The sequence below is a fragment of the Notamacropus eugenii genome, chromosome 5, assembly GCF_028372415.1.
Source record: "Notamacropus eugenii isolate mMacEug1 chromosome 5, mMacEug1.pri_v2, whole genome shotgun sequence".
In the NCBI taxonomy this organism is placed as follows: Eukaryota; Metazoa; Chordata; class Mammalia; order Diprotodontia; family Macropodidae; genus Notamacropus; species Notamacropus eugenii.
Window position 1 is genome coordinate 20,428,861 of NC_092876.1, and position 11,153 is coordinate 20,440,013.

The 11,153-nt window shown below is 39.0% G+C and overlaps 1 protein-coding gene across 1 annotated transcript; it reads left to right on the forward strand.

Moving 5' to 3' along the window:
* Positions 1-1,052: 1,052 nt before the first annotated feature.
* Positions 1,053-8,113, forward strand: LOC140503587 (uncharacterized). Its single transcript, XM_072607719.1, is given in 5 exon segments — positions 1,053-1,085; positions 2,991-3,120; positions 5,683-7,263; positions 7,324-7,397; positions 7,648-8,113. Coding segments are annotated over 5 exon segments (2,088 nt in total). The 3' UTR covers positions 7,918-8,113.
* Positions 8,114-11,153: the final 3,040 nt, after the last annotated feature.

The following is an 11,153-nucleotide window of genomic DNA, read 5'->3' on the forward strand; positions in this document are numbered from 1 at the left end:
TGTTGCATCTCAGCTTCAGAGACTTCATTGAGTGCACAATCATCTGCAAACAGAAAATCATGCACCAACACTCCCTGCACTTTATTCTTGGCCTGTACTTTTTCAAGTTGAAGAATTTACCATCAGTATAGAAGCTGACCTTAATGCCTCCTTTATCCTCATTGAAGGCATTTGGTGGGTGGTGGCCTGGTAGAATAAGAGCCCAGTAGTAAAGTGTGGGAACCTGGGAGGAGGGCAGAGTAAAAAAAGAGGTCAATTTAGAAGTTTAAGTTTAGGGCAGAGCTGGTCTCTTGGGATTAGGAGGACCTACCTAGAGCAGGTTGACTGGAAGCAGAAGCACCAGGAGCTCTGCCTTCTTTTGGAGTAGAGAAATATTTCTGGGAGCCAGCTCTGCACATGCGGGTTCCAGGTAGGTCTGAATGAGGACAACTCCATGCATTCCACTTCTGATGACTTCCTTTTCCATTGGACCTCCTCTTCCCTCTCTGACCTCCAGGTGACTGTCCTGCAGGCTTGCCAAAGCAGGCTGCCTTCAAAGTTCTGGCTCCAGGTGTTGCTCTTCTACTTGTCCAGGTTCTCTGTCACATCCCAAAGGTCCTACACTGCCATCCCATTTTGCAACTGGGTCATAGTGACCTGACATACATATTTCACCCACAGTATCCAATGAAGGCAGAGCTCTGGGTCTAGAGTCATTGAGGCTCTGCCTGATCTCATCTCCTCTGGGATGCCAAGCCCCTTCTCCCTCCTGGGTCTCTGCATGAGGATGGGGGTGAGGTATGAGGTCAAAGGGAAGGAGTTAGACAGGGTGGCAAGTCTACTTCCTGCTCAGACCAAGCTCAGTTCTGAGATTCACCCTCTCTGCTGCCCTACTCCTGAGGTAGACTCTCTCCCCTGAGGGCAGAGCATTCTGGGAGCTCACCCTCTGAAATTCCTGGCTGATCATCATCCACCCTAGGAAGACTTCCCCTTGTTAAGATTTTTCTCCCTCCTCAGGTGAACCTGCAGATGACCAAAGCCTTTTCCTAGGAGAGAGCCTAGAACCAGAAATAATGGCCCCTGACGGACAGAGAATGTCATCCCAGGTGAGTGCAGTCCATCCACAGACCTGACCAGCACCAGAAATCCTGGAATACAAGACAGCCAAGGAAGCTTTATCCTGTTAATTGGAGGTTGTCCTTTGCACTGCTGTCAGCAGAGCAGAAATTGTCCTCCTGCCTCAGGTCACACAAATCTTCCCAGGTCTCTGAATTCCTCCCATTTCCCATTTCTTAGGTCAAGTCAATAAGCATTTAGAAAGTGGCTCCTCTTTGCCAAGCATTGTGCTAACCTACTGAGGCTATAAAGGTAGGGGACATAAAACACCAAAAGACAGTTCCTGCCTTCAAGGAACTCCCATTTTAATGGAGAGAGGACAGCTCATTATCTGTGTCCAAACAAGCTCTCTATGGTAGGGATGGGAGATTTCCCAAGAAGGAAGTGTCTACCAGTTTCAGGAACCAGAAAAAGCTTGTTTTGGGAAGGTGAGATTTTAGCTGAGATGTGATGGAAGCCAGGAGGCCCAAGTGAGGAGAGAAGACATTCCAAGCATGAGAGACAGCCATTAGGAAGGCACGGGCCAGGGGATGGAAGGTCTTGGTCAAGGATCAGCCAGGAGGCCAATGGCACTGGGTCAGAGTAGAGAAGAGGACCAAGGTGTAAGAAGAGTAGAAAAGGTTTGGAGGCTGGTCATGGGCCTTCTGGATATTTAAGTGTAATCTTTTGACTGAATCCAAATTTTACAGAACAGGTTTTTCAGATTTGTCAATTAAAGCATCACTTCTAAGTGTGGAGAGAGCATGTTTAGGAAAGGAAGGATGCAAGTTAAGTTGTGTAAAGGGTTAAGGAGTGAGCAGAGGGCAGCTTGGAATCAGGAACACTTGTCTTCATGAGTTCAAATCTGGCCTCAGACATTTACTAGGTGTGTGATCCTGAGTCATGTAAGTCACTTAACTCTGTTTGCCTCAGTTTATCATCTCTAAATGAGCTTGAGCAGGAATAGCCAACGACTCCCATATCTTTGCTCAGAACACCTCAAATGAGGTTTACAAGAGTCAGACACAACTGAAACAACTGAATAACAACTAAGGAGTGAGTGAGAGAGGAAAGTAGAAAGTTCAGCCAGATGTTACAAGGAGTTTGTTTGAGAAAAGGAGATGAGACAGATTGATTGTTCAGAAGGTGGTGTGAGGGTTTAGAGAAGGTTTCCTTAAAGATGGGGGAGATGGGTATGTTTGAAATGACTAGGAAAGGGATCATCTGGCAGAGAAAGGTTAACAATGTGAGGGACCTGAATGTGGAAAATGAATGAGTGTGCTAAGTGGTGGGGAGGATAGGATGGGGTGGGATCAAGTGGCACTCCACATAGTTGGCCTTTGCCAACCTTGTTCTTAGAGAATGAGTCAAGAATGCATTGTAAGATCACCTGAAGAGGTTCTGAGGAGGGAATATAAGCAGTCATTCACTCAAGATTTATCAAGTGCTTACCATGTGCCAGACACTGTGCTCAGTAGGGGTCATGCAAAAAGAGGCCAATAGAGGTGTCTACTCTGAAGGAGCTCACAGTCTAATGGCAGAGACAATGAGCACACAAATATGTACAATTAAGCTACAAGCACAAATTCGTTATAGAATTTTCTTAATATGTCACTTAGGATACTTCTCATAGGGAGGCATTTCAGATGTTCCCTTCTCTCTTTCTCCTCCACAGACTTTTATACCTCACTGAGAGCATACATACATACTTTCTCCCTAATTCCACCAGGAGAAGTATTGTGTAGTAAGACATTGTCCCCAGCTTTTATTATTCCAATGTGATTCACAATGATGGGTTTCAAGTGTTGGGTTTGATATTCACAAAGGTTAAATAAGTTTTATGCAAATTGCTTCTGTACTTCTGTTTCCTCTTCTAAACTGATGAGGTTTGGACTAGAACTCTCAAGTCTTTTTAGGAGTTGGTGATGACATTCAAGGATGTGGTTGTGGACTTCACTAAGGAGGAGTGGGGCCTCTTGAACCTTTCACAGAAAAAGCTGTACAAGGAGGTCATGCTGGAGAATGTACAGAACCTGCTGTCCCTGGGTAAGGACCATTTCCTCTTTTTGGTGTTAATTATCAGGCCAAAATTAGCAAAAGTGGGTGAGAATGGATTCCTATTCTGCTGCATCTCAGCCTCAGAAGCTTCACTGAATGTACAGTCATCTGTGTTCACCAATTCTCCATCCATTTTCATCTTGGCTTGTAGCCTTTTCAAGTTCAATAATTTATCATCAGTTAGGCAGCTAGAGATAAAGATTTAGGTTCATTCTCAGAGGAAGAAAGTAAAATTTTAAAAAACTCATTTCTACTTCGAAGAGAAATTTCAAATCATCAGAGTTCCTAGAAGAACTTAGAGAGGAGTTCAAAAATCAAAGGAGGAATTGGGGCAAAATTGGGGGGGAGGGGGCATGAGCACAGTCCTGGAAATCAAGAAATTAGAAAAAACAATCAAAGCCAGAAGAAAGAAAATTTAAAAGAAAAAGGAGAGAAAGTAACTAATTTAAAACAAGAATTGGTTAAGAGAACATTAATGACATTAGAAACCATCAAGAAATACTGAAAACCAAAAGAATGAAAATATAGAAGAGAATGGGAAACATCTTACTAGAAAACAAACGATACGAAAGAGACAAAATATAAGAATCATTGCTCTACCTGAAAGGTATCATCCCAAAAAGCCAGTCTAGGTACAATATTTCAATACGGTAAGGAAAATTTCCCTAAAGTTCTAAAACAAGTGGTAAAATAGAAATAGAAAAACATTCATCATTCATCCCCTGAAAGAGATCCCAAGATAAAACATTCCAAGACCATTATAGTCAGGTTAAGGAGAAAATAGTACAAGTAAAAAAAAATATTTAAACATGTGAATACTGTGGAGCTACAATCAAGGTAACACAAGACCTAACAGCTTCCACATTAAAAGACATAGGTCTTGGGACGTTATGTTTTATAGGGAAGGGTGCTGCATTTGTGACCAAAATAACTCACTCAGCAAAGCTTAGTATAATCCTGAATGACAAAAAGGACATTGAATGAACTGAAAGACATTCAAGTATTTATGAGAAAAAGAGGAGAATTTGATGGAAAATTGGGCATAGAAGATCGAGGAGAAATATATGGGAACATTAAAGCCCTAATCAGAGATTCAATAAAATCCAACTATTTACTTTTTGTTTTTGAAAAGGTTATTAGTACCCTTAAGAATGTTGTCATTACTTGGGAATTTCAAAAGAAAAGCTTGACCTGAGTTGAGTATGATGAATTGATTCTAAAAAATAAAATTGGGTGGGTAGAGGTAAAATGGAGCAGTTATTACATACAAAGAAGTCCTGAAAGGAAGATGTTAAGACAGAAGAAGCAGATGGGAGTAGAAGGGTGGTAGTGCTGGAACCTAATTCTTATGGGATTAACAGAAAAAATGGAATATCTAAATCTTATTTTAGAGAAGGAAATTGAACTTACAACAAATGAACTTCCTAAGAATAAGACATCCAGATGAGATAGATTTGCAAGGGAATTTTACTTAACAGTTAAAGGTCAGCTAATTCCAATATTAAATAAATGATTTGGAAAAATAGGCAAAGAAAGGGAACTACCAAATTCCTTTTATGAAACAAATATGGCATTGATATTCAAATCAAGAAGAATAAAAAAGAAAAAAATTATAAACTTATTTGTTTAATGTCTATGGATGCCAAAATCCTAAATAAAATATGAGCCAGGCAATTACAACAATACATTATAAAAATTCTACATTGGGACCAATCAAGAATTATAACAGGAATGGCTTAACCAGGGATGATTTCACCTAGGGAAAATTATTCACATGATTTATTATATCAATAACAAAAATCTTGAATATGTCAATAATTGAAGAATAAACTTTTGATAAAATAGAAACTCATTTCTATTAGAAACACTTGAAGTATAGTCAAAATCAATTTTATCTTAAATTGATAAAAAGCACTTACCTAAATATAAAAGTAGCAAATGCAGCGAAACTGTCAACTAGCGTTACTTGTAATGGGGATTAGCTAGACACCTCCCCAGTATGATCCAATGTTGAACTAGGATGGCCATCGTCACCAATATTGTTCAATATTGTATTGGAAATCCTAGAATAGTTATATGAGAAGGAAAGAAATAGAAGGAATCAGACTAAGGAAGGAGGTAATAAACATATTTCTTTTTTCAAACAATAGAATGATCCCCATGGAAAATCCTAATGATTCAGCGAAAAAGTTAGTTGGAACAATAAATAATTTTAGCAAAGTAGCAGGACATAATGTAAATTCACAAAAAATCATTAGCATCCTAAAAATCACCAACAAGACCCTGCATGTTTAGTCTCTGATGGGTCCAACCTGCTCTGAGGTGCATGTGTCCTTTATCACTCACACAGCTTGTCTGTCTCTTCCCCTTACAATGATACAGTCTGTTTAATGCCAATCGCTGCTCCAAGAGTACATCCAGAAGGTTTTATTACATTTGGTATGGTGTTGAGAGGTTCATAAGCCACAAAGTCTTCAGTAACAGTTGCATATATTTATTTGTGTATATCTTTTGTGTATTTATATGTGTGTGTTTGTCCATTTGCTTCAGTTTTAGAGACGAAGTTTGAAGTAAATCAAATGCCTAGAAAGCTGAGAATATTTGTAGAAGAATGTGGCCTGCAAAGATTCATGAATGATGCTCCTTTTGACTTCAATCTCAGAGAAATCCATGACTCTAATATCGAGGTAGTTAAACATCCAAAGAGTGAATATGAATTTGATGAAATTGTAAGGAGATTCAAACAGTCTTCTCTCCTAAGTTGCTGTAAGGAAATGACCTCAGGGAAAGACTGTCTTCAGGATAGTGAATATAGTACATGCTTTACTGAAGAGGTAGAGCTTTTTCCGTCCCTTGAGAAGGCTCCTGAAATGCCAATGTATCCAGATAATCAACTGGAAATGGCCTTGAGCAGGAGTTCAGACCTCATGAGACATCAGAAGAGTGAGAGTGGAGAAATGCTTTCTGTAAGTAAGAAAGGTGGGAAGGCCTTGAGTCAGAACTCTAAGTTCATTACTTATCAGCAAATTCCCTTGATAAAGGAACCTGATGAATATAATGAATGTGAAACAACCTCAGCCCATCACTCATTTCTTCCTTGCCAGCCCGGGTTTCACTCTGTAATGAAAAGCTATGCCTGTCCTCAGTTTGGGAAGGCCTTTGGTTGGAACTCAGATTTTGATAGATCTCAGAAGATTCATACTGAAGAGAAGGTTTATAAATGTCATGAATGTGAGAAGACTTTCTGCTACAAATCACTCCTTATTAGCCATGAGAGAATACACACTGGAGAGAAACCTTATGAATGTAATCAATGTGGAAAGGCTTTCAGACAGAGTTTCAGTCTTGATGTACATAAGAGAATCCACACTGGAGAAAAACCTTACAGATGTAATCAATGTGGAAAAACTTTCACACAGAGCTCCAGTCTTGCTACACATCGGAGAATTCACACTGGAGAGAAACCTTATGTATGTAATCAATGTGGAAATGCTTTCACACAAAACTACTTGCTTATTGCACATCAGAGAATCCACAGTGGAGAGAATCCTTATCAATGCAAACAATGTGGAAAGGCTTTCACAAAGAACTCCCTGCTTATTGCACATCAGAGAATCCACACTGGAGAGAAACCTTATGTATGTTATCAATGTGGAATGGCTTTCACACAGGGAGGGCATCTTTCCACACATCAGAGAATCCACAGTGGAGAGAAACCTTTTGAATGTTATCACTGTAAAAAAGCTTTCACACAGAGCACCCGTCTTGCTGCACATCAGAAAATTCACACTGGAGAGAAACCTTTTGAATGTAATCAGTGTGGAAAGACTTTCAAACAAAGATGCAATCTTGCTGCACATCAGAAAACCCACACTGGAGAGAAACGTTTTGAATGTAATCAATGTGGAAAGACTTTCAAACAAAGATGCAATCTTTCTACACATCAGAAAACCCACACTGGACTGAAACCTTATAAATGAAATCATTGTGGAAAGACTGTCACAGAGACCTCCCATCTTGCACATCAGAGAATCTGCACTGGAAAGAATCCTTATGGATGTAATCAGTGTGGAAAGGCTTTCACACAAAATTCCAGTCTTAGTAAACATCAGAGGATTCACACTGGAGAAAATCCTTTTGAATGTATTTAGTGTGGAAAGGCTTATCATCAGGGAATCCACACTGGACAGTAGCCATATGAATGTAATCAATGTGGAAAGACTTTCACACAGAGCTGCAAACTTGCTGCACATCAGAGAATTCACATTGGAGAGAAATCTTATAAATTTAATCAATGTCGAAACAGTTAAATTCAGCTCTATGCTTACTAAACATTATTGAATTCCCACTGGAGAGAAACCTTCTGAATGTAGTCAATGTGGAAAGACTTTCCCACAAAGTTACAATCTTGTTGCCCATCAGAGAATTCAGACTAGAGAGAAGCCTTATGAATGTAATCAAGGTGGAAAGACTTTCAGAGACAGCTCCAGTCTTGCTTTACATAAGAAAATGAACAATGGGGAGAAACCTTTTGAATGTAATCATTGTGAAAAGACTTTCACACAAAGTTCTAATCTTGCTGCCCATCAGAGAATACACACTGGAGAGAAGCCTTATGGATGTAATTTATGTGGAAAGGCTTTCACACAGAGGGACAGTCTTGTTTCACATCAGAAAATCCACACTGGAGAGAAGGCCTATGGATTCAATCAATGTGGAAAGCCTTTCAGAGACAGCTCCAGTCTTGCTTTACATCAGAGAATTGACACTGGAGAGAAACTGTAGGAACGTAGTCAATGTTGAAAGGCTTTCAGACAGAGGTCCATTATTGCTGGACATCAAAAGTACCACAATGAAGAGAAACCTTATGAATATAATCAATATAGAATGATTCACACTGAGCCCAATTTTGCTAAACACCAGAGAAGCCACACTTGAAGATAAACCTCATGAGTGGCATTAATATGGCAGAGCTTTTATTTACTACTTAGCATATTTAACTGGAAGGTTTCCACAGTTGAGAAAAACTTTATGAATATAATCAAGTTGGTGATGCCTTCAGGCAACAGTCATCTTTTACTTCCTATTTCAGAATTCATATGAGATACAAATATGATCATTGTCATGAAGAAAGAAAGACATTCAGATGGAGGTCAGAGATCCTTCAGGATTAGAGAAGTCATTCTGAGGAGCAAATCTCATGTGTGAAGGCTCTCAGCTAGAGATCATCTCTTACTTTCTCTCAGGCTTCATTGTGGAGAGAAACCTTACAAATGTGCTCGCAAGGGCTGTGCTTTTCTTTGGAGGAGGGTCATCAATAGACATCCTTCTTCCTAACGGAATGAAGGTGGAAAAAAGGCAATGGAAGTGCTCATACTTGACTATACTTTAGAGAAATCATGCTTACTTTGTTTCCTGTTGTTTACAGTCACAAAAACACCTTGCTTTAATGTTTTGGTTACTGTTGGATTGTCCTGCAATGACAACTTCACAGAATTATGGCAAGGACCTGATTTCCTTGGTCCAACTGATGTGCAAAGGCTTCCAATCAGACTCTGCTGAACCAAGAAACAGCAAGCCTTGGGAGCAGCTGGGTTGTTCAGTGGCCTCTGCCTCAAGAGCTTTTACCTCAGGGACAGTTTGTGAGGGCTAGACAGATAAGGAGAAAGATTGAAGGACCCTTTGCTGTGGACCCCAAGCCCAGTTATGCTGAACAGACATCATCTCTCCTCATTCCCGTGGCAAAGAACTGAAAATTGCAGAGATGGCCATTAATTACAGAATGGCTGACCATTCTGTGGTATATGATTGCAATGGAACTCAAATGAGAAAACTTGGTTGAATTAATGAGGAGTGAAATGAGAAGAACCAAGAGAATGTTGTTGACAGTAATATATTGTTTTAAGAGCAACATACATGTATCTACTGATAGGCATCTCTTGGGCAGGGGAATAGGGAAGGAAAAAAAAGGAAAAGATAAAGAAATTTACCTAATATCTCTATTATATATTTAAAAGGAATATGTAGGTTACATAATTAATTTGTGTTTTCATGTGAAATCATCTTTTTAAAAAATCATAGTTATGGAAATGTTTGTTTTATTCCATTGATTACAATAAAAATAAAATTTGAAACACAATAAACTGATCATTAAAAAAATCTATTTTATATTGACTAAGAGATAGAAAGGTAGATCAATTGAACAGAGTAACCATATAATACATTGTAGCAAATTATTAATCTAATAATTGTTTTTGAAAAATGTAAAAATAAGTTATTGTAATAAAAATACATTATTTGGGAGCAAAATTGTGGGGAAACCTACAAGGCAGTCACAGAAGATCAGCATATACCAATATCTTACATCATTTACTAAAATAAAGTCAAAATGGATACATGACCAATAATTTATAAGAAATTAAAAGAATTGTAGAGGGCTAAGGGGAGTGCGAGTCCCGTGATCAAGGCCATAGCTGAGGCAAAGCCTGTTCCTGTGGGACTTGTGCTTACACAAACCCTGGCAAAAGCTGTCCATGACCCTGGAACCTGATGTTCCTGCAGATACTGATGTTCTTTGCAGAAAAGTTGCAACTGGGTCTGGGAACTCAGGAACTAGCTTCAGGAGCAAGATGAGCTTCGTTACTTGCTTCAGGTACAAAGACGTGGGTAAGTCTTGGGATGGTGAAGTAATGTCATTAGATGGTGAAGTAATGGGATGAGCTCAGCTTTCACATGATTGTCGTTACAGCCTTTAAATACCCTGACCCTCAGTTGAATAAACGGAGTTGCCTTACATCCTGCCTCCTGCCTCATTCATTGCTTCTGAGAACAGAGGGTCTTGCTGGTCAAGACCCTCTACCCAAGGAGTTCCTAGGTAAAAGGAATCCTACAAAGAACATGGAACATATTACCTATGACATTTAATGATAGGTAAAAGATTTATGAATAAACAAGAGAGCAGGGTGAGGTGGGAAATGAGTAATTTCAAACATATGAAGTTGAAAAGGTTTTGTACAAAAAAAATGTAGTCAAGATCAGAAGGAAAGCTGAAAATTGTGATTTGTGAATTCTTAAAGATAGTTTCACAGATAAAAATCTCATATCTCAAATGTGTAAATAAGTTCATCAAAATTTTAAGAATACAAGTCATTCACAAGTTGATAAATGGTCAAAGGATAGGAACAGGAAATTTTCAAATGAAGAAGTCCAAATAATTTGTAGTTGTATGAAAAAATGCTCCAAATCACTATTAATAAGAAGTGTAAATTAAAACAACCTTCAGATATCATTTTTGGGACACTAATTCACTATTGGTGGAACTGTGAGTTGATCCAACCATTTTCAAGAACAATCTGGAATTAGGCTCAAAGAGGTATAAAACTGCATGTACCCTTTCACCCATCAATCCTACCATTAGGTCAGTTTCCCAAGATGATAAAGGAAAAAGGGAAAGAACTTATATGTTTTAAAATATTTATAACAGCTCTCTTCTGTAACAAAGAATTGTTAACTGCAGGAATGCTCATCAATTGGAAATGGCTTGAAAAAGATTGAGTACAATGTGAGGTAAATGGTTGATGACCACAGGAAGAATGCTATGGAGGTGTTCCACCCATCTTGGCAGGATCATGTCCTTAGCACTAATCAATGTGGCTCCATCAGCATTATAGATCAGCAGGAAACTCAGTTTCACCTTGCTTTCTTATTGAGCCCCAAATCCTGAATCTCTTTGCTTACACTTAACTTTTGGTGGAATTCAACACTGGCTTCTTAGAAATGGTTGAAGTGACCTATCTCTAAATCCTGTAGAGTTCATTTTGTATTTAGCACCTTCTGAATTTCCCCTTCACTTTCATCAAACCAATTTGGAAACAGACAAATGTTCTGGCCCAGATTAATAAATGTGGTGCTGTAGAGCAAATCTCTGAAAGCTGACCAATTCTTTTATGCTCAAATGTTACAAACTCTGTGTGAGCTCAGCTTTCCCTCCAAGTTAGCCACACACTGTTCTCCCATGGAGA